Raw genomic sequence first — 27,689 nt, 5'->3', positions numbered from 1 at the left:
AATATAACAACAAATTGACTGGTATGGATTGTATTGAAGGCAAAGTAACTTAACTGAATACTCATGAATGACTGAATATATATATACTTGAAAGAATATTGGAGATACAATATCTAAGCTCCAATTTACACAGGTTTTACAGACATTATAAATACAACAATGAGCTAAATTTGGAGCATAAAACAAGCTCTCATTTGGGAGTAACCAAAAAAGCAAAGCAGTACCCTCTCCTCACACTCTGGAATTCAAGGCTTTCTTGAACAACTAGTTAGCTCTCCAATTTTTGAAATAGTTAGCTCTCTGATTTTTGAATTGATCATTGTACTACATCACCTCATTTGGTAGGCAGCACTAGAAGCTGGCGCGTAGGGGCAGGCCATTGCCCTCCTTTCTTTTCTTTTAACAATCTGTAGCTTTGGTGATCTTGGTTTCGTCACTTGTTTGGAAGACCTGTGATGCACGAAAGCTTTAGAATATGCAGAGAAATAGGAATGGAGAAAAAATAAGAAGAGAAACTCGCGAACTTGCTGTACATACTTCTGAGGTAGAAAAGGATGATCAAATTTAGGCACTGGTCTTGCATGGGGCACCAAAGTTCTCCTCAGTTGTTTCAATGCTTTCTCTTCCTCCATCTAATCCATAAATGAAAGTAACACGAAATTCAGAGAAGGAAAATTTGGGGCTTTACACACATCAGCATAACGTAAGCATAGCATGCATCCGCATGTTAGTGCCATAACTAGGATCCCATGCTCTCATAACTCATTAACATAGGTCCATAGGACTAAGGAGTCTCATACATAGCAATCAAGAGGTTAAAGTCTCACTTATGTCATAAATGAAATAAGAATTAATCCAATATGACAAGATTAAATCAAATAACACAAAATCAGGATGTGCATTACCATTCTTGCAGATTCTGTCTCTTCTCTATACCTCTTATGCATCACCTCTTTCTGCTTAATCTGCAGAATGAACTTATGACCTTAGCATTGGATGACTAGGAGAGAAAGCAAGTCTAAATACGTGCGATTCTAGATGGGAACGAAATTACCTTCTTATCGAACTCAGCTCTATCAAGAGAACGGTGATCTACATTCAGTTTAAAGTCCTGAACTTCAGTGAGGGGTTTACGTACTTTCTCAGGAACTGGAATAGGGTCCCTGCATTAATGTTCAAAAAATTATATGCCATCTTTTGATACTGAAAATATGACGACACTCTATGGAAAAGGTTATTCTTTTATATCTTACTCGGCCAAGATTGGTTGAGCCTTAAAGTTCCTCATCTTTGCTTCTTCCTCCTCCATTTTTCGCCTTTCTTCCATTTGCCTCCACGTCTCCTGCTCATGCTTAACAAGACTCTCCAATTGGAAAGGTTCTGGTCTTGTGCACCGCTTTGGTTCTGGTTTTGGTGGAATCTGGCATGACAAAACAAGGTAATGACGAACGTAAGAACGTGTTTGTGGACAAGGTTCACGTGTTAGAGTAGAGGTAAGAAAAGATTGGTTAAGTACCACTGGATAATCAGTGGTGTATGGATATGGAGTTGCTTTGCGCATTCTGGACCTCTCCTCCTCAATTTGTTTATGTAGAAGTTCGGTGAACAATTTCCTCTCTTTCTCCGCCCCTCGTTCCTGAACGAAATGGAAAGCCAAGTCATGAGGAACTGTTTTAAGCTAAAAAAAAAACAAGAACATAAAAACTACATACCTCAGTGGAGAGATGGAAGGGATTTGGAGTGGTGTTTCTAGGAATAGTCTTGTCGTTTTGAGGTTCAGAATTAAGGGAAAGCTGAAAACATAGAGAAAGATACGATGAGAAGAAAATGAGGGAAGGACGGTAAGATGATAGTAAGAAACATGACAATGTTAGACCTTGTCAAACAACATATCAGCTACATTAGCTGGAGGCGGAATTCGTTCATCAGTGGCAAAATGAAATTCTTGAGGCACTGTCACCTGCCTCTTTGTGTTGCAGAACATCCCCAAATCTCCTTTACTTTCAAATATCTACAATTTGAGGAGGAAGTCAGCAACAAGTTAAAAACTAGAGACCAAGCTGTTTTCCTGTATAGTGGCTAGAAAGGTCGGTAGGTGGCTATTGTTACCTTCTTATTCAAAGGCCTTGCCTTAAATTTGGGAACTTTTTCGAGTTCTTCCTTTTCCATTTCTTTGGAGCTTCTAATCCTTGGAGGTCGTGCTCTTAGTGATGTTTTAAGAACAGGGGACTTTGGGGCTGTAAGATGCGACAATTTCCACTGATGACTCTGCGATGAATGAATTGCTATATTCAGTAATTAAAGCAAATAAATTTGTTTTTATCAAGTGATTATAGGAAGCACTCCCCGTACCTGAGTAGATTCTATCGATGCAACTGTTGATGTTTCCGCATTTTGATTGGCTCGTGCCATAGTTTGCAAATGAAATTCCTGCAGAAGTAAGATACAAATTTATATCGAATTTACACTGAAAATTATGACTTTGGCAATCTATACGATACCTTAAATTCTGGAAGTTGAGGTGTACTCTTCGGTAAAGCTGGAAGAGTTGGAACTTCCAATATCTGTTGCAAAATATTCAAGATAAAATTAGAAGGTAAGATCAAAAGACGTAATAAAAGTCGCGAAAGGAGGGAACAAATGTCTAATAACATGAGGTACCTTTTTGTTCAACGGGCGAGCCTTAAACTTTGGAATTTTGGCCATCATTTCTTCCTCTAGCTCAGCTGAACTCTTGACTCTTGTTGGACGAACACGTTGAGCTGTTACAAATTCAGGTTCTTTAGGCCTGGTCAATATGAGCTTATGCTTCCTCTGCATCTGTCCAGCTGGATCATCCTGGAAAATGAAAATGCTTTAGAAGACGTGTAAAAGGAAAGCTAGTTAATATTCAAGTAAAGCTTACATGGGAAGTAGAACTGCTCATGTGAGGAAGTGACATCTCCCTGGTGCTAGATTGAAACTTTTTCATCATTTCTGCTATTGAAACAAATGGGGCAACTGGTTCCCGAACATACATCTTAAGGGGAGAAACAATGTTAAGTTAGAGTCACAACATCCAAATTTGCATAGATTCCGAAATGCAAGAAAAGGAAAATTTTGTCATGTAAACCTTTCTGTCCTGTTTATGAACTTCTGCAGTCGAAGCGAATAAGGTGGAATTGCTGCTAGCAACCCCAACTTTTGTTTTGTGAGGCAGATTCTGGGGTTTGACATTGAGAATCTACATATGGTCGGAGGAATGAAGAAGCATGGTCAGCTAAAAAGTGAAATATTATATGCATGTCCCGAATAAGATCTGAAAGATAAAATTCACCTGTCTGGATTTTCCGCTTTCTAGTTTCTGTCTTTTTATAGCTTGGTTTTCTTGGGAAAGATTATGTGTTCCAACAGCACTTTTCGCGATTGTTTGCCTACGCATCAAAAGCAATTCGTTATTCCAATCAGAGCAAACATTTTTGGAATGACCGAACAAAAAAAATCAGCGCTAAGAAGCTAAAACCATTAACTTACTTTCTGACACTAGCTGGATTACTACTCTTCTTCAATTGTGACTGTTGCAGGTGAGCTTTTGACTTCAATGCTGAAAGGTTTCTAATAATGCTGGCAATCTTTTTAGCGGTCTGTCGCTTCTTGGAATCAGTCTTCTCGTCACTCTTCTGAGATATTATCGGTGGTGCAGGGGTGCTAACTTCTGTCACAAAAAAAGGCATTATTAGATGCATTATCAGCTGAAGGGTGGGGGGAAGCCAAATGATAACGCCTTCAGTATAACCAACCTTCTACATTTGACTGCTGCTGTACAGATTCCTGCAAATTAATAAAACCAAATTGAGAAATAGATCCCAGAAATAGCGACAAAAGTGCTGTGCTTTCTACAAGATGTGGAGACATACCAGACTAGGAAGACTGCTACCAGATTCTTCAGTAATCTCTTTTGGCATAACCTCTAACTTACTTCCAGAAGAAGCAAGCTCAGCTGCAGGTTCTTCAATCTCATTTGGCATTACATCTACCTTACTTCCAGAAGAAGAGGGCTCAGCTGCGCGTTCTTCAATCCCATTTGGCATTACCTCTACCTCACTTCCAGAAGAAGTGGGCTCAGCTGCGCGTTCTTCAATCTCATTTGGCTTTAACTCTTCCTTACTTCCAGAAGCCGTGAGCACAGCTGCAGGTTCTTCAATCCCATTTGACCTTACCTCTACCTCACTTCCAGAAGAAGTGGGCTCAGCTGCGCGTTCTTCAATCTCATTTGGCTTTAACTCTTCCTTACTTCCAGAAGCCGTGAGCACAGCTGCAGGTTCTTCAATCCCATTTGACCTTTCCTCTTCCGTACTTACAGAAAAAGAGGGCTCAGCCACAGGCCTGTTTCAGATGAACAATGAAAAATCAGTACATTTTGAGTAGGAATGTGATGTCAAATGAAAGGAATATGAATTCGCGTCAAATTCATCTTAATCAGTAGACCTTGCATTGTCCTGCAATTCTTCGTCTTTAGTAAAATCACATAGGTTCTCAAGTTGAATTGTTCTACCACTCTTCTTGATTCTTTGCATAAAAGCTGCCAAAGACAACAAAGAAATAACCAATCAACATTTCGTCATCAATTTGCAATGTCTTGAAATAGAACAGAAATCATTTGACAGATGAAGCAAGGCAAATATTTCTCCACGTTCATCTCTAGTTGCATGTCTAAGGTCTCAAAGTAGTAAATTTCTGTTCATATCTAGTATTTGAAGGCTTCCCTAGGAGTTGGACGTCATGTTATGTAAAGGGTTGTTTGGGAATGCAGCCAAAATCAGGCAATCAATTTTGTCCAAGGCTTAATGTGGGTGAGAGACTGATAAGTGAACAAGTACTACCATTTGAAAAGAGGGTCAAAGAATTCTTGAAATTGTCACAAGGGAAGCGGGACAGGGACAGCAATGCGTTCCGCTCAGATGTAGAACGGATCAACTCAGGGCGTTGAACAACTTGGATTTGGAGGTTAGTTTGGCACCCATGCTAAAGCGAATCTCTACATTTATAGCCAATTCTCAAAGAAGTAACACATAAACTTCCTTTCAAAAAAGATAAAAATTGATTGGATTGGAGGGGGAAGGATGAATTAGAGCAACAAAGAGCTAAATCTTAGTGGATCGTGGCAGCAACGTCACTCTACCACTTACAATGCTTGTCTCACCTATTTAGGTCACTCGCAAAGGATTCTACCGCTACTCTATGGAAATTGTACTTCAAAGTTGTCATAGTGACTCTTCCACCGCAATAACTAAGCTGTTGACTCATTCCCTCCCCCTCCCCCTCTCCCTAACCGTAAAGCTATAAAAAACAATGGGAAGAAAAGTCTTATTTTTGGCATAAAAGCTGCATAAGCCAACACTGAGATAACCAAACATCACCCTCACATTGCAATTGATACTTTTTTCTGAATTGCACTCAACAACAGCAACGCAGATATTTATCAACCTACATTGATCCTATAAAAAATAAATTAAACATATCCACAGATACACCCACATTCCCTTGAAATGAAACAGAATATCCCACAAATGAACTAAATTATCTTATTATCTCAATCGTCTTGATCTCTGGCTTCATAACTGAGGCTTTAAAATTTTTAATTAATTTCAAAATTCATAATTTATTAATTTGAAAGCTACTATGAGAGAAGTAAAAAACAATGATTGTTACAAAACCATCACCGAGCGGAGCTAGAAGATTATAAACAGGTTCGGCAGAATTCAGTAGCTTTAGAGAATGTTTAGATTGGCTTACTTTATGTGCTTTCGATTTTTAAGGTCTTTTTCTGTGTCTGAGAAAGATAAAAAATGTTTTTAAGTGCTTACTTTAGGCTAAAAAGTATAAAAATAAGCTAAAAGCCAAAAGTTGTATACTTGTATTAAGAAACTCAGTATGAACAAATATTAAATCCATAACCCAGTTATTAACACTGATATATCGTTATTCTAGAATCTAGAACCCATAAAATTCAAATTTTGGCTCCGCCCCACCGGAGCCAATCCAAATTACTCGTTCTTAAACTAAGCCCAAAAATGAAACTCCTTTTCTGTATCATCCAAAATTATAGCCCTAAATTGTGAAATTATGATCATTATAGAAACTAAGTTAATTGAAAAAAAAATACACACTAATCCAACTACCAAACCCTAAAAAAAATGTGAAACCCCCAAAATCACAATTGATTAAGCAATTGATTGAAACTTGAAAGCATTAAAAGCAATGAAATTCAATACAAAGTAGACAGACTTACGAGAAGGAGCATAGCTAATTGAAGTCTCGAACCATAGTTCAGCCTTGCGCTTATCTTCATCAGTCTCTCCATTGATGAAGTCATAGAATCTTGGCGCCGAAAACTCATAATCGTCATCCATAACAACTGAGTTCAAATCTGCCATTTTCTTCCACTTTCACAATACCTGTGCAACAAAATGGTGCAAGTTGTTCTCCTCTGTACTCGCGATTTTGCGTCTTCCCAAAAATGAAAGAACAGAGTAGAAATTTGGGATTACTTAGAGATTTTGAGTGTAACGGTCGAATTTTTTTGAAAAAGAAAGAGCCTTAAGTGACTTTTGGAATGTGCACTACTGTATAACGGCTAGTAGAAGGGAGATTTATGTCCTAATATAAAATAATATTTTTGGAGTCGGGAAAGTCGTTACTAATGTTTGTAGTAGGGTTAGTTATCTGTGTTATCTAAACCTTATGTGATTGAGAATGCAGGATGTTTTTATAGTGACTCGATGTATTTAATTTTTTATGATTAAAATATGTATTTTTAATTCGAAATACAATATTATTGTATTAGTATAGTCAAGTAATGTTACAAATTTAGTGTATCACATGAGTAATTAAGTGGTAGAATGATGATTTATTATAGTGGTAAAGTTTTGAAAAAAAATCCATAAGTAATGGGATAATTGTGTAATTTAGTCAACTTGAAGGTTTAATATTGCTAGTCAAACATGATATGGATAAAAATAAGAATTTATCAATCACTCAGTCCACTCAGGGACTGTTCGCAAAGAAATTTTCTTAAATATAGAAAATTTATTGTAATTACAAAATAAATAAAAAGAATGATTTTATTTATAAAGATTGTGAGTATAATATTTATATATTTTGATCCCTTGATTTTCTCAATTAAATTTTTCTTTATGATACGAGGATTAAGTAGCATATTTCTCGAACGTAAGATGATATGGACCTTCTAATGTTGTATTTTATCCCCAAGAATGACAACACTTTAATATTTCGAATCGATCTTGAGGAAGACTGTTTGCAACAAATTTTAAACATATGGAAAATAAATCATCCACACAAATAAAATCTAAAGAAACATAACTTTATTGATAAATATGCGGGTACAATTTCATTCCTCCCTTGATTCTACTCTCTTAAGATTTATCTGTGATTCGAGCACCGTTAGTGGCGTATTTCTCGAACTAGGATGATTTAGATTTGACCTCCATATGAATATTTCATGACTTTTGTGGAATATTCGAGATGTCTTTTTAAGGGAATATAGCACCCTTTATATATGCATGAACTAGGGTTTAGGGTTTAGCTTCCAAGAATCCTAATTGGAATTGAACACATATTGTAGAGTCACAACTAGAATTGAACACGTCTTGTAGAGTCCAACAAAACTTCAATGTCTACAAATGCCCCATGCTTCAAGGCTTGTCGGAGTGTAGACTTGATGAAACTCAAAGACGAGACTTTAAGTACTCATTCTTCCACCTTCACAACTTTAGATTTTCAGATTTAATTTATGAGAGAAGAGATGAAGGACATATTTGGTCCCACTGGGCGTGCCAATTCATTTGCAACAAATTTTAAACATATGAAAAATAAATCAACCACACAAATAAAATCTGAAGAAACATAACTTTATTGATAAATATGTGGGTACAATTTTGTTCCTCCCTTGATTCTACTCTCTTAAAATTTATCCATGATTCGAGCACCGTTAGTGGCGTATTTCTCAAACTAGGATGATTTAGATTTGACCTCTATATGAATATTCCATGACTTTTGTGGAATATTCGAGATGCCTTTTTAAGGGAAGATAGCACCCTTTATATAGGCATGAACTAGGGTTTAGGGTTTAGCCTCCCAGAACCCTAATTGGAATTGAACACATATTGTAGAGTCTCAACAAGAATTGAACATGTCTTGTAAAGTCCAACAAAAATTCAGTGTCTACAAAACTTTTATTGATCACTAATGCCTTGAGTTTTTTTTTATGTCCTAATCTAGTTGTGAATAGCCAAGGTTTTATAGGGTACTCGAGATTTGATGTCTTGATCTCTTTACCTCAAAGTTTATGTGATATTAGAGATATCTCTTTACAAAAATATATGTGTCATTTTTATAGGTAAGAATTAGGATTTAGGGTAATATAGTCTTCAAGAAATTCTAATATGGATCTAGAATGTGAAGATAAATTGGACTCGTCATGTATAGTCATATTTTAAATCGGGTAAAACTTTGATGTCTAAAGATGCCACCTACTTTAAGGTTTGCCAGAGTGTAGACTTGTCAAAACTCAAATAAAGACGAAACTTAAAATACTCTTTAAAGTGAAGCTCTGAATTTTTGTATATCTAACTTCTGAGAAAAGAGATGAAGGACATATATATTCGTTACCATATCGAGCAAGTCAATTTGCATGCAATAAATTTTCTTGAATATGAAAAATAAACTATAATCACAAATTATTAAAAAATGATTTAATTTATCAAGATTGTTGAATAATTTTGTGTATTCCCTTAATTCTTGTACTAATAACATTCAATAAATTTTTACTAGGACATGAATAATGGGAGAGCATATGGTAAAAGATGAAAGGGAGACTTAATAAAGGAAATTTTGATCATATATTTATCCCTTTTTTAATTTCTTAACTTTCGTAACAGAATTTCAGTAACCTCTTTTAACTTTTTACTAAAATGGAAAATTTCTTCATAAGAAAGAAACGAAAAACATTATTTCTGCAACAGATTCCAATAATAAAGGAAGACTAAAACAAATGAAAACTGTTTTTCATTTATTATGCATTAAATATGTACTCAGCCAAATTAAATGATCATTGAACTAATAACTGTACTTATAAATTATATATAATTCCACCAGTGACCATAATTAGAACCACAAAAATAAATTTTAAAAAAATTATATGGCAATCAAGAATCAAGCAATTGTTTTTCTTATGGTCATTGTCCTCGCAGTGGAAATTCCACTGCCAGGTGCCACGTCAATATTGGACATCACTCCTCAGAACGTGACATGCCATGACGTGATCAATTATTTTGCATATTGCCAAGAGTTTGTCGATGGAAATGAGGATGATCCAACGCTCATGTGTTGCGATAACTTACATATAATGAACGAAAAGGTAGGACAGGAGGAGAGAGGGGCGCGGAGATATTGCTATTGTATTGAAGTATTTTGTGATACGTTTAGCCAACCTCATCCTCCCTATCTTGCTTCACGGATCGAAGATCTTGATAAAAAGTGTCATATTCATCGTAGTTTTCCCATCTCTGAGCATATGGACTGCACAAAGTATGTTATTTCATGATTATCTCTCTCCTCCCTCTAAATTTTATACTATATGTTAGTATATACTTTATCTTCTTAAATTTATATGACGTAATTTGGTTAGATTCAAAGTCTAAAAAGAAAATGAAGATTTTTAAAATTTATGGTATCTTTTTTTTATCTACTAATCATCATAAGTAACAAACTCACCTTATTTTTTTAAGAAAATATTTTCAGTGATGCCAAACACATCCTTAAACTGTTAAACATATTGTAATATTGTGTGGTTATATAAGTTTAATCGAAATAAATATATGTTATTCATTTTTTAACTTAAGGAAGTATTTTCATATAAATTAAAATGTAAGTGTAATATTTCTTTGGGTAATGCTATACTTATTTTCTCTCTTTTTATTTTTTTTGCAGTGTTTAGTGGTCGCAGAATATTGCTTAGATTGTCCATCGCCTTTTTTTTTCCATGCCCAAAATAACCTTATGACTAGTAATTCTCTGTACTTTGATATTATGTTATATTATAAAAAGGAAAAATCGTTTTAGCCAGAAAATTTGGCGAGAATGATATTTTATCTATGTTATTTTATATTTTTAAACATATTTATCCTTTTAACTTTAATATCTTTCAACTAAAAAATGAAAAAAAGATCAGTTTATTTTAAAATAAAAAAAATATCATAGTTTTTTTAATTTTCTGGCCAAATTCTGACCAAAATTTCTGGTCATTTAGCACTTATGGATAAACAATTAATTTATATAAAGAATTGTCCCCCAAATCCATGAATTCTAATTCCCAATTTCGCATGTTCTTTTTGTGGTTGATCATGAAAAGATTGCTAAAATTTTAAACAAAGTTCTAATTATGATACAAGATAATCACAATTTTTGTAAGCAATTATGATGTTTAAAGAAGTGAACAAGTGAAATTTCAATGTAACGATATTATAATAAAATAATTACAATCTAAATTATTTAAACAAAAGCATGATTACTACAATTCATCTTATGCCAATATTAAAATTTTAAGTTCGACTTGAAAATTTATCAATCGGACCGAAAAACATAAATAGTACTTTTAAGTTAGGGGTAAATTACAGAAATCACATATTTTTAAGGTAAAATTACAATTTATCCCTTAAAAGTTTATAATTACATAAATACCTCAAACGGATACAATAATATAAGCAATGATACATTAATCTGATGCGCGAGATACATTAATCGTTAAGTAAGATACATTACATTTTATATATGATACACTAATCTGATGTACATTTTATACATGATACACTAAATTTCGGGCCAAATTCGAATTTAGTCAGGCTTCAATGAGGATACTAGACATCGGGCGGGAAATAAAAAACAAAATCTGTTAATTAAACACTTTAACTTTTCAAGCGATTAAACTAAAAACTTTACTGTTAAAAATATTTATTTTTACGATTAAAAATGTTTACTAAGCAGGGACCATTCATTTTACTCTGAACAAGCAAAACAAATAAATCAATTAATTACTACCGCCACCACCATTGCTATAGTCACCTTCATTGAAGAACACACCTTCAATTAACAAATCAACTAAAAAAATCACATCGAAGAATTACAAAGATGGACAAAAAAATGAAATGTGGAGGAGAGAGCGAACGAGAGTGTGTCATGCCTACTCTTCTAACCAAGAAGCCTAAAACCTAATTTTGCCTACTGTTTTCAATGGCCTCCATGGCCACCCGCCAGCCTCCGCCAGTTGAGGTTGGCCAGACGCAGGGACCATTAGAGGAAATAAAAATATCATATGCAAACACTCTTGTAGCACCAAAAAAACCACATCATAGTTTGCAGATTAAGCCTTTAACATATTTGCATGGGGAACCAAAGCTAGTATGGGAAGATGAAGAAGTACAACAGATGATTATTAACGAGGACCTCCAATATGCAGTGATTGGAAAATTTTCTTATGGATGGCCTGATATCCTAGATCTGAGGAAGTTAATCCCAAAACAATGTGAGCTAAAAGGGGAAGTGAACATAGGGCTTCTGTGTAACAGATATGTATTGATCAGGGCATCACTACTTGAGGACTATGTGAAGCTGTTATCCAAGCCTCAATTTTACATCACTCACAATCATTGGTCCTATCCAATGCGAACACTGAAGTGGGACCCTTTGTTTGATCCAGAGGAGGAGACGACCACCGCGATAGCCTGGATATCTTTCCCATCATTGCCACCAAACTTTTTCGGTAAGGAGACAATATTTTCAATGGCAGCAGCAGTTGGAAGACCATTACAGGTAGACCTGGCAACTCAGAATAAAACAAGACCTAGTTGTGCAAGGGTAAAGGTAGAGGTGGATCTGTTGGGAGAATTCCCAAAAAGAATAAATATTGGAATGGGGAAGAAGACAGGGGAAATCATGGAAAAATGGGTGACAATCAATTATGATTATGTTCCAAAATATTGCAAAACTTGCAAGCTCCAGGGACACAATGAGAAAGACTGATATGTAATTCACCCAGAAGCAAGATAACAAAGAAAACAAGGGGGAAAAAGGTAATCAAGCTGATGGAAAATGTGCTAATGGTGAAAAGCAGGAACAAGGTGACAGAGTGCAGGAGGATAAAGAAAGGAACACAAATTTCAGGGAACAAAGGAGGAGGTATGGTTACGGAAAGGGGTATCAGATTCAAAATAGAAAGACAACGCAAGTATGGAATGTAAGAACTTCACAAGTTAATGCAGAGGTGACTACAAAGAATAAATTTGGGGAATTAGAAGGGGAAGATGATAAGCAAGATACTTTTACACACCAAGCAGATAAGGGTAATAAAAGTTTACCAGCTCAACAGAAAGCAGTAACACAACAGGAGGGAAATAGAAGAGAAAGTGCGACATGGTCCTCTAATTTTCACATAAAAGAGAACAAGATGGGATTGGAGCAAATTGATAGCTTAGAAAATCCTATTGAAAAAGATACAGGCTCCAATGGGACACAACTGGAGGCAAACAAGGCAATGATTGATAAGGAAAGGGAAAGAGGGAAGATAAATGCACTGGAATTGCAGAAGGAAGATGATTTGGCAAGGAGAAGAGCAGATAGTTTCAGCACACCTAATATTGAGAAGAAAATGGCACAAGAGATACAAAAAAAACTAGACACAGAAGAAGAAGAAGAAAACATGGATGCTAACATACTTTGCATCAGTAGAGATGGAGATCTATCTCCAAGACATATAGGACATTCGAAAGAAAGATATGGGACTCACAGGAACAACAATTTGGGCATATCTTATGTTAATACAAAGAATAGAAGGGGCAAGGCCTTAAGTCTTGATCAATGATTAGTAAAATTCTATTTTGGAATATCAGATCAGTAAAATCTCAAAATTCTTTTGAGAGACTCCTGGATCTAAATAGAAAACATCACTACTCATATATTGCTCTCTTAGAGCCTTTTCAGAGTCCTTCATAAATAGATAGATACAGGAGAAGACTTGGGAAACAACATGCCAAAGTTACTTGTTCTTCCAAAATATGGTTGTTTTGGGATGAAGAGTGGGAAGAGCTGGATTGTATTGACTCAGTGCAGCAGATTACTGTCTCTTTCAAACATAGAAATAATAATGATCAAGTCAAGATTACAGCAGTTTATGCTAGATGTAGTGCCCTGGAGAGAATGGAACTGTGGGAAAACCTTGAAGAGGTGGCTTGCAACACAGATTGCCCTTGGATAGTAGGGGGAGATTTCAATACTATTGCTGATCAGTCTGAAAAGTTAGGAGGATTACCTGTCTCACAAGTAGAAGTAGAGGACTTTGTACAATGCATAAGCTCTTGTGAATTAAATGAGATAAAATTCTCTGGAAGTTGTTACACCTGGTGGAATGGCAGAATATAGCAAAATTGTATATTTAAAAGACTGGACAGAGTCTTTGGGAATAATGCATTTATGGCTGAATTGCAGAATACAAAAGTCCAACATCTGATCAGGGAGGGTTCAGATCATGCCCCACTACATGTTACTTGCAGTACAGGCCAGGAGCAAATATATAAGCTTTTTAGATTTCTCAACTTTTTGACAAAACATCATAGTTTTCAGAAAATAGTGGAGGATGTATGGAAGATGGAAGCAACAGGCTCACCACTCACAGTAGTGCAAACCAAAATGAAAAGGGTGAAATTGGCTTTGGTGCAATGGAGTAGGACAACCTTTGGAAATATTTTTCAACAGGTAGCTACATTGGAGGATTTAATAAGGGCCAAAAAGGTTCAGTTAGAAATAAATGCATCAGAAGAAAACAGGACAACATTGAAGAAATCTGAGGCAGACCTAAAAAAATACCTGCACATTGAGGAAGAGTATTGGAAGCAAAAAGCAGGCATGAGATGGTTTAAAGATGGTGATAGAAATACAAAGTTTTTTCATGCTTTTGTGAATGGGAGAAGGAGAAAGATGCATATATTTGTGATAAAAACCAGGCAAAGATATACAATAACCACCACTCAAAATATTGGGAAAAAGGCAGTGAATGTGTTCAAGGAACAATTTAAGGAGACATATGTGCCTACAGATTTTTCAATGCTAGAACATATACCTAAAATAATATCAGAAGAACAGAATGAAGAAATGGGAAGATTACCAGCTGAAAAGGAGATCAAAGAAGTGGTATTTGCATTAAATGGTGATAGTGCAAGTGGACCAGATGGCTTCTCTGGACAGTTTTTTCAAAGTTGTTGGGATACTGTGAAATGGGACATAGTCAACATGGTAAGAGCTTTTTTCTGTGGTCAGGAGCTTCCTAGGTTTATAACTCACACCAATTTGGTTTTTATTCCTAAAAAGGAGGTGGTGGATAGTTTTGGTGATTTGAGACCAATAAGCCTAAGTACATTTATTAACAAGATCATGTCAAGACTGTTACATGATAGATTAGTCAAAGTACTACCTTCTATTATATCCCAGAATCAAACAAGGTTTGTGAAAGGGAGAAGCATCACATAGAATGTGCTTCTAACTCAGGAGATCATCAGGGACATAAATAGGAGAAATAAACTTCACAATGTGGTGGTGAAATTGGACATGGCTAAAGCATATGATAGAGTGTCTTAGATCTTCCTCACAAATGTGCTAAGGAGTTTTGGATTTTCAGAAAGAATCATTGACATGGTGGTAAGGTTGATATCAAACAATTGGTACTCAGTGATTATGAATGGGCAGAGCTTTGGTTTTTTTCAATCTTCAAGAGGATTAAAACAAGGGGATCCTCTTTCTCCAACATTGTTTATCATAGCAGCAGAGGTATTGGCCAGAAATCTGAATCAGTTATTCAGGGATCATAAGTATAAGGGCTTTGGACTACCAAAGTAGAGCCCTGAGATTAATCATTTGAGCTATGCTGATGATACTATATTATTCTGCTCAGGACAGTCATACTCAATAAAAAAAATGATGAAGGTGTTGAGAGAATATGAACAAGTGTCAGGTCAGATGATAAACCTAGACAAGAGCTTTGTATATTTGCATGAAAATGTGCCTCTTGGTGTATGCAGGAAGATAAAAAGAATAACAGGTATTAAGCAGGGATCTTTTCCTATTTTCTATGGAAGGAAGAACAAAACTCACTTTGAAAGTTTGATAAAAAAGGTGATGAAGAGAATAAGCTCCTAGCAGAATAGGTTACTCTCCTTTGGAGGAAGATATGTCCTAATAGCCAATGTACTACAATCATTGCCAATATATGTACTTTCTGCCATGAACCCTCCAGCTTGTGTCATTACCGACCTGCATAGAATTTTTGTTAAGTTCTTTTGGGCTAACACTACTGGGGCCAAGAACAAGCACTGGGTAAGCTGGGATAGAATGTGCTATCCAAGAGGGGAAGGAGGATTGGGATGGAGATCATTACATGATGTTTCAAAAGCCCTGTTTGCCAAGCTCTGGTGGAACTTCAGAACTTCCACAAACACTTTATGGGCATTTTTTATGCGGAACAAATACTGTAAGAAGCATCACCCTATTATTGCTCAGGGATATGGGACATCTCATGTTTGGAGAAGAATGACATCAATAAGGGAGGAAGTAGAGCATGAAATCTGGTGGCAAAATAAGGCAGGTAATTCTAGTTTTTGGTTTGACAATTGGACCAAACAAGGAGCACTGTACCATATAGAAGATACTGCAAAGGAAGAGGAGGTGGAGGTTAAGGAGTTCGAGGGGTGGGACATGGAGAAGTTGCTTCAGAATCTGTCACTGGAAATGACTGATCATATTATGGAGAACATTTCACCTCCAAACATTTTGTTTGGAAATGATGTGGCCTGGTGGATGGCAAATGCACAAGGAAGATTCACAGTTAAATCAGCTTGGCAGATTATGAGAAACAAACATGAAAATAGAAGAGACTATGAGCTAATCTGGAATAAGAGGTTGCCTTTTAAGATTAATTTTTTCTTGTGGAGAGTATGGAAAAGGAGGATTGCCACTGATGACAATCTTAAAAAGATGAGAATCAATAGTGTCTAGATGTTGGTGTTGTGACAAGAAAGAGGAGGAAACAATGACACATTTATTCCTAATAGCCCCCATAGCCTACAAGCTATGAAGGTACTTTGCTCATTTTGCAGGAATCAATATTGATGGAATGCATCTTCAACAACTCATAATAGCTTGGTGGAAACATGAGGCAACACCATAATTGCAGAGCATATTCAAAGCAATACCAGCTATCATCATGTGGACTTTATGGAAGAGAAGAAATGCCCTCAAACATGGAAGTAACATCAGTTGGGAAATAATGATGGAAATGGCAATAGAAGTGGTAAGGCAGATGGTGAAGACTCAGTTTCCATGGATAAAGAATATGAGATGGACTTGGCAAGACATAATACAAGGGCTCAATCAGTACAAGCCAAAGATACACTTCTTGAGGGTCACTTGGAAACCTCCTGAAGATCATTATGTAAAGTGTAACACTGATGGAGCATGCATAAGTAATCCTAGTTGGAGTTCTTTTGGGTTTTGTATTAGAGATGATAAAGGGGATCTAATATATGCTAAAGCTAAAGGTATTGGAATTGCAACAAATATGGAAGCAGAAACTGTTGCCATTTTAACAGCCCTTAGAGAGTGTTATAACAGAAAAATGCAGAATGTGATTGTTGAGACTGATTCACTCAGTCTCAAGAAAATCATTCAGCAGTCTTGGAGGGTTCTATGGGAAATAGCAGAAAAAGTGGAAGAGATCAGAGAGATTATGAAAAAGATTAGAGCAAAGATCACACACATATTTAGAGAGGGTAATAGTTTGGCAGATTCATTGGCTAAAATAGTTATAGAATCACAGGCAGAACATCAATATAGTTGTTTCCAGGAACTACCATTGAAGGAAAGAAGGATTTTAAACGCAGACAAAGCTCAAATTCCTACATTCAGAATTAGAACACGCACAATCATCCCACAATGAGTCCATGACAGGCCAGAAATCACACAAGATTAATTACATTCGACATCAAGCATTAACAGAGAAGGGCGATGAACATCACTTATTCACAAATATTCTAGAAAGTAACAACAAGATCACCACACAGTATTTGATAGATATGAGTAGTAAAAAAAGGGGGGGAAGGGCTATGTAGATCGAGGAGGAGCAAACTCAGCTAAAAGGCTTCAATCAAGGCGGATTGCGGTGCAGATTAGAGCAACAAGTTGATCCTTCATCATGGAAATGAAGCTAAGTCAAGCTGAAAATAAATGGAAGATTAAGAGAGTAGATAAAGCAAGGAATGAAGCAAAATGGAAGAGAACATTACCTGAGCAGATTGAGCTTCATCATGGAAAACAATGGAGGAAGAACATCAAGAGTCAGAAGGGCAGCATCAAAGTAGGGAAATTTCGTTCATGGGAGTACTTTCCAATAAGAAACATATACCCTAATTGTAAGGGATTGGATAGTAAATGGATCGGGTCTTGTAGACCCATCCTATTTTTTGCTTTGTTTTGTTTGGGCAATGGGCCATGGGCATTGTACATATTTGGTTTGATTATTCAATAAAAGGTTGAACAAGCCACCAAAAAAATTATAAAAAAAAAAGAAAAAAGAAGAGTGTGTGTTTTGGGAGATGAAATAGAGACATCGAAACTTTGGTCTATTTTGATTATGTACTCCGATTAATTATACTTTTAAGTATTTATCTCATTAAAAAATGGGTAACTTACATTAAAAAGTATCTACTAAATATCTATAAATATTAATATTTGAATGTTATATATTCTTGGATTTCAATTAGATTAATTATATTTTTCTTGCTTTGAACAAAGGAAAACCAATCTTTAACATAACGTGATTATTAGTCAGGGAATCTTGCTAATCTAGGGTATAATGCCAATTTAATTGTCATTATACCATCAGACAAAAAATTAATTATCAATTAAATTGTCAGTAGTAAATAATTTTCATTATTCGCATGGATTCTACATTTGTTTTGTTTATGTTGACGATACAAATGTTCGTTGTTTTCTTTTTAAATCCTACGTATCCTTAATCTTTTTCTCAATGAATAAAATAGTTAAATTGTAAGAAGGTCGTGCATTTTTCCTATATGATTCAGTATTGTATCTGTTTTAATTTATTTGCTTTTTTAATCTATTTAAAAGAGTTATTTCTTCTTCTTTTTTTAAAAAAATAAAAAATTCTTTATTTGTAGTTCTTTACGCGACATGTTACTATTAAACTCAAAGGTTTTTATGTTTGTAACGAATCTTGTTTTCCTTTTAATTAAAAAAAAACACAAAATTTCCACAACTGCTAATATAAATTTCGTCTCATTTAGAAAATTGCTAGGAATATAAATGTAAAACAAGTGGAATCCATATGGTTAGGAAAGTAATTTTCGAAAGGCGAATTAAGAAATTTAATGAATTCACGTATTTTAAAAGGTCGTAAATAAATATATATTTCAAAATTTATATGCTTATATTTTCTTATCAATATTAAACAATAGTATAAGTTTTAAAAAACTTTAATTTTAAATATTAATTTAATCAAACTCAATTTAATTTAATTTACTTTTTAAATAAAATGATAAGCGACAAAAGATGGCGACTTAGCCACCCGCGGGATATAAAGTGTCACGTGAAGTGATACTATTTTATCATTCTATAAATGTGCAATGTCCTCAAATAATTACTTATTATTATAGTAATAATAACTAAGTTGCATTTCCGAAGAAAAAAATGGAGAATAAATTGGGCGAATGGAGTTTCAACAATGGCGATTTGAAGGAGAAATCTTTGTTTTCAATTCGATCAGTACTTGAAACAATTATGGAAAATCTCAAAGAAGACGATGAAAGAGTACTGATTCATCTGGGTCGTGGTGACCCATCTTCAATCCCCTGTTTTCGAACTTCTCCGGTAGCAGAAGATGCCATTTTTGGTGCTGTTAGATCTGCCAAGTTCAATGGTTATGCTCCTGCTGTTGGAATTCATTCAGCAAGGAGGTAAAGCTTTTTGGGGAATTATTTAATTTGTTACTGTAAAGTTTTCAATTTTTACTCTTGCATGGATTTAAAAAGCTTTGTTTTTCTTTCTCATTTTATCACATTGAAGTTCAAAATTTGGAGCTTATCATTGTTTGACTGCTTTTAAACTTTTTATTGGTGAGTTGATGTTGTGGGACTACCAATGGGTATGTTGGTGTTGTTTTCTATTGTTACTTGTTGCTTTATTGGATGTGTTAATCTTTGCCACTTTACTGTCGTTATTTTGCTTTCTAGCTTGTTTTGGGTAATGTGTGTTAGGCCGAACGTCTATTGAAAACAACCTCTCCACCACCACGAAGGTAGGGAGGGGTAAGGTGTGCGTATATCCTATCCTCTCGAGACTCCAACTTATGGGTATTTTGATGGGTGGTAGGGAGATATTCTCTTGAGTGGATGTAAAAGCTTGTTCCTTTTTGGAATTTTTCTGATTGATATTACTGCATTTAAGAATTTGTCTTTATTCAGCAAGTAGGTAAACTTGCACTTGTAGGATAATGGGCTATTGATATATTTATGGGTGGTGTAGAATTTTTTCTTGCATGTGTATACAAGCTTATATACCAGTAGTTGTAGCATTATTATTGTAGTTTCTTATACGTCGATTTCTATTACTATTTGGTATTTCTTGTAGCTCGATTACAGGATTATTTTGTTGTAGATACCGTTACTTTTTTCAGAATGCTTTGTTATGCTTTCTTTAGTTTCTTTGTCATGGTTTCTTCACTTGTGTTTTTTTTTTTTTTTTCATGTACTATTTTGTTATGTTTTTTCTTGAGCAGAAGGTTTATCGGAAACAATTTCTCTACCTCCCAAACCCCACTTGTGGGATTACACTAGGTATATTGTTGTCGTTGGATAGACAAGCTTATAATCTATTTTTTTGAAGAGTGATTTATCACATTGCAATTTTGTAGCTAGTTGGTTCTTTAATTTTCTATTCCTTTCCCATATGTCTCTTCTGGCATCTGGTTTTAGTCGATTTGAACATTGCTTCTTCATTATCTTGATGGAGACTTTTGTGCTATCAAATGAGTTTTTACTTGCAATGTCTGCATAAAGTATACATTTTTAAGCTCAAATTACCCCAAACACATTTCCTTTTTTCATAATATTCATGTTTATTACGAGTTATAACAATAATCACATTACAAGTCTAAGGCAGCAATTTCTTCTAAAGACTGAAGGGGAAGTAAGCTTGAGTAGAATTTTTCTTGTTGTCTTATTGTAGACTTCTTGTCATTTATTTTGGTCTAATCACCATGAATGCGGATGATTAGGTCTCATCAAGTTTCTTTCTAATGTTAAGAAATAAAGCTATTTGTTGATGCCAAAGATATACTCTGATAGATGCCCATTTTTTCATCTGCTGTAATAGGTCGATCGCGGATTATCTCTCTCATGATCTTCCTCACCACGTATCACCGGATGATGTTTTCCTCACACCTGGTGCTAATCAAGCAATTGAAGTTGTCATGTCAGTCCTTGCTCGCCCCGGTGCCAACATATTGTTCCCTAAACCAGGGTATCCATTTTATGATGCTCGTGCTGCATGTAGTAATCTTGAGGTCCGCCATTTTGACCTTCTCCCAGAAAAGGGCTGGGAGGTTGATCTTAAAAGCGTAGAAACCCTCGTTGATGATCACACCATTGCCATAGTCATCATTAATCCTGGAAATCCTTGTGGAAATGTTTTTACGTCTGAACACTTGCAAGAGGTAGGATTGACCTCGATATTGATGACTACTGTCACTCTCTTAAATCTCATAGTTCATATCAAAAATCTCATTTACCTAATTTTGTCCGTTTATTTTCATAATGGAGATTGCGGAGACAGCAAAAAATCTAGGAATTCTTGTGATTGCAGATGAAGTCTATAGCCACCTATGTTTTGGTAGCAAGCCTTTTGTACCAATGGGAGTATTTGGATCAATAACTCCGATTTTAACTCTCGGGTCAATATCAAAAAGATGGATTGTTCCTGGTTGGCGGCTTGGTTGGATAGCAATGGTTGATCCTAGTGGTGTCCTTAAGAAGTCCGGGGTTTGTATCATATCATTTTCTTCTCTTTATTTCTTGTCTTTGCTCTGCTAGAATTGAGACGAACAAAATGCTAAATTACTGCAGTTGTCCAATTGGGAAATATATAGATCTATGCAACTCTAGAAACTGATAGAGTTGTATAATCACCTGTATAGATATCTGTGAAGTTAAAAGAACATTTGCCTGCAGATTAAGCCTGAGCATCTCGAGCATGTCAATTCCTTCATGCGATTGAAACTTCTGTTGCTTTTGCTTTTCAGATTGCTGAATGCCTTCAAAATTATCTTGAATACAGTGCTAATCCTGCAACTATCGTTCAGGTATTGATATACGTCGTTTTCCTATGATCAAATCGGTCATACACATAATTAAGTCTATATAACAACAAACTATGGGAAAGAAGCTATAGCTTTTGCTTATGCTTACCGAATTAGATCCTCTAAAGGGAATGATTTCATCGCATTATGCTGTAAAGAAGTTCTGATTGGGGGTGTTTGACGATGTACAGGGAGCAGTACCTCACATCCTCGAGAAAACGACCAAGGAATTCTTTTCAAACATCAACAATGTACTGAAGGAAGCGGTCGATGCATTTTATACCAAAGTTCAGGAGATACCTTGCTTTATCATCCCATACAAACCAGAAGGAGCTATGTCCATGATGGTGAGGACTTAACGAACACTTAGATTTTGGTCCTCTATATCTAATGCTGAAGATTCTCAATTTCTTAACTTGATGCCTTGTAGATTAAATTGAACCTGTCATTGCTGGAAGGCATAAATGATGATATGGATTTCTGCGCTAAGTTAGCTCATGAAGAATCAGTTATCATTCTGCCAGGTAAAACATCTCATGGTTTCTCAAGAATGAATCTAAACCACTCTTCTTCTTTTTTTAAATTTCTCACCTGGTGTCTAGTATCCGCATCGGGGCCCAACTAAATTCAAACTAGCACGGGGAAGTCCCACATTGGGGAAAAGCATTCCATACCCAAGGCTCGAACCTTGTTATTTGTGCCCACTCTCAAATAATATAATGTCAAGAAGATTAAAAAAGTTCCATTACTTTTTTCTTGTCTAACCAAATACTTGTCATAGACTCATAGGGAGTATTGTCAAAGGAGAAAAGCCTTAAAAAGCGCTCCAGGTCAGTGGGCTTTAGTATAAAAAGGCACAACTAAGAAAAAGTAAATATACATATGTAATGCAAGAAAAAAAGTAGTAACTTTATTCATAATGATTTCTTTACAACAACAATATATATCTAGTGTAGTCAAACTGACACACAAAGTGAGTCTGGGAAGGGTAGAGCGTACCCAGGACCTTACCCCTACTTCATAGGTAGAGAAGTTATTTTCCGGTAAACACCATAATGCTTTCTTTATATTCCTTTGCCTATTATATCCATTGTTTAGTACTTTGTGATTCAGCATAGGACTTATGGTCAATGAGTTGCACACCTTATCTTGCCTACACCGGGCGCCCTCCATGAGCTTCAGGACTTAGTTCGTCTTAAGTGAGCCTTTGACACTATAGGCCTTAGGTCTTGGTTTATTTCACTCATTGTCTCAAAGGTTTTCTCGGTTATGCTTTGATTTCTTTCGCATCCATCATCTCTCTGCCCCCATTAAAATAGATCGAATTTCCTTTTCGAGTTTTAATGAAATGTTTATAAATGTTACAGGAGTGATTGTGGGACTAAAGAATTGGTTGAGGTTAACTTTTGCCATGGAGCCAGCTATTCTTGAAGAAGGACTTGACAGGATGAAAGCTTTCTACTTGAGGCATTCAAAAGTCATAGGTTTATAAAACTTGAGTTTTGTTCATGTGGTTTATTATCATACTGGTAGCCTAAAATTTGTACCAGTAAGATCAATTCATGATTTAATTAAGTTTTATGGATTTAATTGTAGCTTTGAATTCATAAACTTCAAATTTTGTCTATGATAACATTAAGCTACATCTGACCCTATGTCCAACTTATTACTTCCTCCATTTTAATTTGTTTGTCCTATTTTGACTTGCTACGGAGTTTAAAAAAGTAAAAGAGACTTTTGATTCTTGAGGTTTTAAATATATTACGTCAATATAAAACATTGTCTTTACATTCTCAGAACTTAAACGTTAAACATTTAATTAAAAATGATTGATTATACTACCATACTTATCATCCTATCACGTAAATAGTTGGAAAATGATACATTGGATAAGCCTAGAAAGCAACATAAATGCTTAATCACATGCATCTATATGATTGTTAAATCATATTACCAATGAAGTCAATATTTCCACTTCTAATACATTGTTGATTTATATATCTATATTTATTTATTTATTTGTTATTTTTAAGTTAAGATACTTTGAATATGTTATACAATTAGGTAATTATGCATATTAATTTAATATATGCTTTATTATCGTAGTTTTTATAACTAAAATAAAACATATACGTCTATAATGATATAAATAGAGCGAAGCAAATTTTAATTCATCCCACATTATTTAACTCTTTTTTTTAAGATTTTGCTTCGTTCCGCTTCATTTCATTGTCATTCCTATAAAGGTATAAAACATTCTTAATAATTTATTTTTTATGGTTTTGCCATTTCTATCAATTTCTATTTTAAAAAAATATTTACTTATTTATTCATTTATGTTATTTAATTTTCAAATAGAAAAAAACATAAAATAAAAAAGAAGACACTTTCAAAACCCTAATTAGTTTGTTCTTTATTCACTCTCCTAGTTTACTCTCTTCTATTTTCATTTTGAATTTTATTTTTAGGGTTTAAGAACATTTCTGATGGCTACGACGGCTACACCAGCGACGGCGGCGGCAACCAGTACGGCGACAACTTCTGAGAAGAAGAAACCGGTGTTTGTCAAAGTGGAAAGCCTCAAACCTGGAACACATGGTCATAACTTGACGGTTAAAGTTGTTGAATCGAACACTGTCAAGGCCATCGGCGGCGGCAGCCGTGGTGGCAGAGTATCGGCGTCGTTAAATTCTCGTGCTCCACCACGGATCTCCGAGTGCCTCATCGGTGATGAGACAGGGTGCATCCTCTTCACTGCTCGCAACGAACAGGGTATGTGTATACATATATATATATATATATATATATATATATATATATATATATATATATATATATATATTTGGAATTGTAGATTTGATAGGAAGTTTGTAATTGACACTTTTTGGTGGTGGCCAGCATGCCCTTAATGCTGAAGAATACAACCTTACCAGTTTCAAAAAAAACAAAAAAAATAAAAAATATATATTTGCATTTCTGCAATTTTTCTTTAGCCTTCAAAATTTTAGTGTTTTTTCTTGTTATTGAGGAAATGAAAGGGGAAAAAGATTAAAGATTAATTCTTTTGTGTTTCCCTTTTTATGTTGATTCAATTTTTGATTTTTTTTCTTTTGATGATCCAGTTTAGAGATAGATTGTTGTGTATTAGAATCGAACATGCTGAAATAGGGCGAAATTTATAGAGGATTTGTACAGCTAACTCTAAATAATCTAGGATTTTTGCTGAATTATTGCTATTATTGTGATGGAAAGTAGGCTGAAGTCTTCCTTTCATTTTTAAACTACGAGCCATAAATTGGGACGGAAAGGAGTATGCAATTGTGACTTATAAAGCTTGTGATGAGAATGATGGAAGATACATTTGCTAAGATGAAATGGAAAAAGAAAAGGAAACTCGTAAAATCAGACGTTTGTGCTGATGTAGCATTGAAGAACTTAGACAAATATGAATGTTCAGTTTGAATTTTCATGTTTGATAGAGTGGCCGTATTAAATGTTTTTGAAGTGTGAGTGTTACTTTTTTCTTTTATGTTCTGCTAAAGATAGATCACAAGTAGTCTTTGCTATGAAATTTTTTTACGAGTTCTGGTAGCTTGCTTATTTATTGGAATTCAGGGTTTTATTGTTCTGTGTGTAACTGCTAGTATCTCATGCTGCCGCTCACAAGGTTTAACTGCATTGTGCTTTGTAATAACTTGTTCATCTCATCTTGTTAGGAAATTATGAAGTTGGAAATTGTACCTGATGACCTAGACATTGACTATATTATAACCTCATTGTATATTCTAACTAGTTGTATTTTTATTTATTTCGTGGAGATTTGATTTGATGGCTTTATATATTCTGGTTGCTGGCAAACTATTTGATTTGTTTTCATGTTAGATTTTATCTTTTATAATTGTGGTGTCTGGGCAACTTATGCGCACCTCAACACATTTCAGGGGTACTTGCTACCCCCACACTGACACAAATATGGGTAACTTTGTCCACCAAGGTTTGGACATATGGAAAAAATCACCTAGTGTTTTTGCTTTTGTCGGGAATTGAACCTTATGGTTCTCAACATACTTCATTGACCAGTAGGTCACACCTTTGGTGTGTTTTCATGTTAGATTTCATAGACATATTATTGGCATGTTAGATTCATCGACGCGTTACAGGAATAGGAAGCTTTAGAGAAGTAACCCGTTATTTTTGTTTTTTTGTATGGGAGGCTTTCATAGACATATTATTGGCTTGTAATCTTCCTGGTGCCATCTTAGTGTCAGGTTTGTGATTTGTGCTACAACACTTATCAGTATAAAAAAATATGTGGTTTTGTTTTTGGCCAAATTCCTTAGAACACTTGTAATTGTGTTTTTGTGCAGAAAAGTCGGATAATGATTAGTGATATGCAATCAGAGAAAGGGGGGATGCCATTAGTGTTGTGTTTTGTTTAAGTCTGCTCTTTGAAACAGTTGTATTGTGATTCTGTGCCTTAAGACACAAAAGATGAGACTTGATAATCCAATCAAAGTAAAGGGTGATTCTATTGAGCGTTTTGTTTTGGAATACTTACTCCTTTCCTCTTATATGCAGTTGATTTAATGAAGCCAGGTGCTACTGTGATTCTGAGGAACGCGAAGATTGACATGTTCAAGGGTTCCATGCGGCTTGCAGTAGACAAATGGGGCCGCGTTGAGGTTACTGAACCTGCTGATATTGCTGTTAACGATCAAAACAACCTTTCTTTAGTGGAGTATGAGTTGGTGAATGTTGACGAGTAGAGGGAACTTATTAATAGCGCGGTAGTTTTAAGTCGTCGAGTCCAATTCTTGTTTTATTTGTTAATTATTGCATTCCTTGAATTCTATATGGAATTTTATGTGCCAGAATGACAGCATTTCAGCCCTTATAATATGTTCCCATACCATGGAAATGTCTGTCATTGTTTATTCTGTGGGTTTTGTTCTTATTTTTCTGTGTTGCATAAATTTTCAAATTTGCTTCTTTTTTAGTAAATAGAGAATGATGCAAATGATGTTATTCAAGTAGTTCCATCGTACCATGTGGATTATTAATTGTCGGAATCTTTCGAAAATAATTTTTCTATGGGTAAGTTGTTTTGTGTACACTATCTTTTCTAGATCATACTATGTGACAATACATTAGGTATGTTTGTTTGTTGTTGAATTTTTTGTATGTATTATTAGTTCATTAATTTTTTGGAATACGATCAACCGACTCTGTTTGATTATTAATTTGTGGGTCTGTTCGAAGTAATCTCGTATACACTACCCATTTTTTTGTGATCACAAAACAGAAACTCGCGACTATTTAAGCTTTTTATGTGCATTAATCCTTGTTCGTAATATGTCTAAATAACTATGTTAGACTTCAAATTTTATGAGTCCATTCTAAACAATCTTATGAATGATACTCGTTATTTCTCAAGGACTGAGATCTCTTTTTTTTTTTTTTTTTTTTTTGAGTTTACTTTTCACAAATTAGGAATCTAGAATTTTCTTATTTTTTCGAATATATTGATCCAAGAATCACAGATTTTGTTTGATCCCAAATTTGTGCATACATTGAAAACGACCGAGTGAAATATGACTCATGTCTCCGTTTGACCCAATATTCGTGACGACCTACTGAACAATATTCGTAATTTCTCAAGGACAGAAGGTCACAAGATAGAAATTCAAGATTATATAAAATTTTCATTGTATTAGTCCATAATTTTTTCAGAATGTATTGAGTTGTATAAACTTGTATGCCCTTCAACTTTGGACGTACACAAGTAGAAATGTATAAAATTGAACAAATAGACATACACATTCTCCGTGACATTCTATATGACAATTTGAGTCCTACATATTATATGCCACGTAAGACTCATCCGCCTTAGGCCCACAAACCGTTGGGCTGATCCAATTTCCCATCCAACTGCCCTGGGATGTTTCCAAATATTTAAAACCAAAGGCAATAAATATTTAAAGGCGATGTTATAGAAAAATCATATTGAAAAGCAAAACATAAGATCTCCATTACAATTTCAGTGATCAGTAGCTGTTAGCAATGATATACAAGTGGAAAACATTTCTTGCATTAGCTAAGTTCCTTCGTATAGTAAGATTTACACCTCTAGAGCTTGCAACTACCCAAGGTTAGTTATATACAAAAAAAATCATGCAACAATAGCCAGGATTCAATTCTCTTCTTTCAGCCATTAGTG

At 35.0% G+C, this 27,689-nt stretch overlaps 4 protein-coding genes across 5 annotated transcripts; 3 read left to right on the top strand and 1 right to left on the bottom strand.

Moving 5' to 3' along the window:
- Nucleotides 1-318: 318 nt before the first annotated feature.
- On the bottom strand, nucleotides 319-6,416 carry LOC125835248 (protein TPX2-like). Of its 2 annotated transcripts, XM_049514388.1 has the most exons (21): nucleotides 6,272-6,416; nucleotides 4,468-4,561; nucleotides 4,200-4,365; nucleotides 3,897-4,136; nucleotides 3,780-3,810; nucleotides 3,514-3,694; nucleotides 3,317-3,413; nucleotides 3,113-3,223; nucleotides 2,906-3,019; nucleotides 2,662-2,838; nucleotides 2,502-2,564; nucleotides 2,353-2,430; nucleotides 2,110-2,268; nucleotides 1,877-2,011; nucleotides 1,713-1,793; nucleotides 1,517-1,636; nucleotides 1,254-1,420; nucleotides 1,055-1,163; nucleotides 906-965; nucleotides 538-632; nucleotides 319-450 (listed from the first exon to the last, which is right to left on the bottom strand). In XM_049514388.1, exons 1-21 carry the CDS (start codon nucleotides 6,414-6,416, stop codon nucleotides 330-332), a joined length of 2,544 nt encoding a protein of 847 aa, XP_049370345.1. In that variant the 3' UTR covers nucleotides 319-329. The 2 variants fall into 2 exon arrangements, with proteins under 2 accessions (XP_049370345.1, XP_049370337.1); XM_049514380.1 differs by lacking the exons at nucleotides 4,200-4,365; nucleotides 4,468-4,561; nucleotides 6,272-6,416 and having other exon boundaries at nucleotides 3,514-3,691; nucleotides 3,897-4,071.
- Nucleotides 6,417-13,524: 7,108 nt separating this feature from the next.
- Nucleotides 13,525-16,098, top strand: LOC125835476 (uncharacterized). Its single transcript, XM_049514613.1, has 3 exons — nucleotides 13,525-14,461; nucleotides 14,999-15,145; nucleotides 15,341-16,098. The coding sequence occupies exons 1-3, from the start codon at nucleotides 13,525-13,527 to the stop codon at nucleotides 16,096-16,098; spliced, it is 1,842 nt and encodes a 613-aa protein (XP_049370570.1).
- A 2,705-nt stretch (nucleotides 16,099-18,803) lies between these two features.
- On the top strand, nucleotides 18,804-22,964 carry LOC125835280 (probable aminotransferase TAT2). The gene is made up of 7 exons (XM_049514411.1): nucleotides 18,804-19,073; nucleotides 20,491-20,830; nucleotides 20,937-21,155; nucleotides 21,416-21,475; nucleotides 21,664-21,819; nucleotides 21,903-21,996; nucleotides 22,840-22,964. Exons 1-7 carry the CDS (start codon nucleotides 18,808-18,810, stop codon nucleotides 22,962-22,964), a joined length of 1,260 nt encoding a protein of 419 aa, XP_049370368.1. The 5' UTR covers nucleotides 18,804-18,807.
- Nucleotides 22,965-23,877: 913 nt separating this feature from the next.
- Nucleotides 23,878-26,406, top strand: LOC125835361 (uncharacterized protein At4g28440-like). Its single transcript, XM_049514481.1, has 2 exons — nucleotides 23,878-24,244; nucleotides 26,051-26,406. The coding sequence occupies exons 1-2, from the start codon at nucleotides 23,959-23,961 to the stop codon at nucleotides 26,236-26,238; spliced, it is 474 nt and encodes a 157-aa protein (XP_049370438.1). The 5' UTR covers nucleotides 23,878-23,958; the 3' UTR covers nucleotides 26,239-26,406.
- Nucleotides 26,407-27,689: the final 1,283 nt, after the last annotated feature.

The sequence above is a fragment of the Solanum verrucosum genome, unplaced genomic scaffold (genome assembly GCF_900185275.1).
Source record: "Solanum verrucosum unplaced genomic scaffold, falcon-dt-bn FXZP01000119.1, whole genome shotgun sequence".
NCBI classification, from domain to species: domain Eukaryota; kingdom Viridiplantae; phylum Streptophyta; class Magnoliopsida; order Solanales; family Solanaceae; genus Solanum; species Solanum verrucosum.
This window is presented reverse-complemented; position numbering and strand designations above follow the sequence as displayed.

Excerpts from the sequence above, each read along its gene's own strand:
- LOC125835248 (XM_049514388.1), bottom strand. The coding sequence starts at position 6,416 with ATGGCAGATTTGAACTCAGTTGTTATGGATGACGATTATGAGTTTTCG. Across the intron at positions 1,421-1,516 it reads ACACCACTGATTATCCAGTG|ATTCCACCAAAACCAGAACC; the intron begins GTACTTAACCAA and ends TTGTCATGCCAG. Across the intron at positions 1,164-1,253 it reads GCTCAACCAATCTTGGCCGA|GGACCCTATTCCAGTTCCTG; the intron begins GTAAGATATAAA and ends ACATTAATGCAG.
- LOC125835476 (XM_049514613.1), top strand. The coding sequence starts at position 13,525 with ATGGCTGAATTGCAGAATACAAAAGTCCAACATCTGATCAGGGAGGGT. Across the intron at positions 14,462-14,998 it reads TTTGAGACCAATAAGCCTAA|GACAGTCATACTCAATAAAA; the intron begins GTACATTTATTA and ends TATTCTGCTCAG. Across the intron at positions 15,146-15,340 it reads GAAGATAAAAAGAATAACAG|CTTGTGTCATTACCGACCTG; the intron begins GTATTAAGCAGG and ends TGAACCCTCCAG.
- LOC125835280 (XM_049514411.1), top strand. The coding sequence starts at position 18,808 with ATGGAGAATAAATTGGGCGAATGGAGTTTCAACAATGGCGATTTGAAG. Across the intron at positions 19,074-20,490 it reads GGAATTCATTCAGCAAGGAG|GTCGATCGCGGATTATCTCT; the intron begins GTAAAGCTTTTT and ends CTGCTGTAATAG. Across the intron at positions 21,156-21,415 it reads GTGTCCTTAAGAAGTCCGGG|ATTGCTGAATGCCTTCAAAA; the intron begins GTTTGTATCATA and ends TTTGCTTTTCAG.
- LOC125835361 (XM_049514481.1), top strand. The coding sequence starts at position 23,959 with ATGGCTACGACGGCTACACCAGCGACGGCGGCGGCAACCAGTACGGCG. Across the intron at positions 24,245-26,050 it reads CACTGCTCGCAACGAACAGG|TTGATTTAATGAAGCCAGGT; the intron begins GTATGTGTATAC and ends TCTTATATGCAG.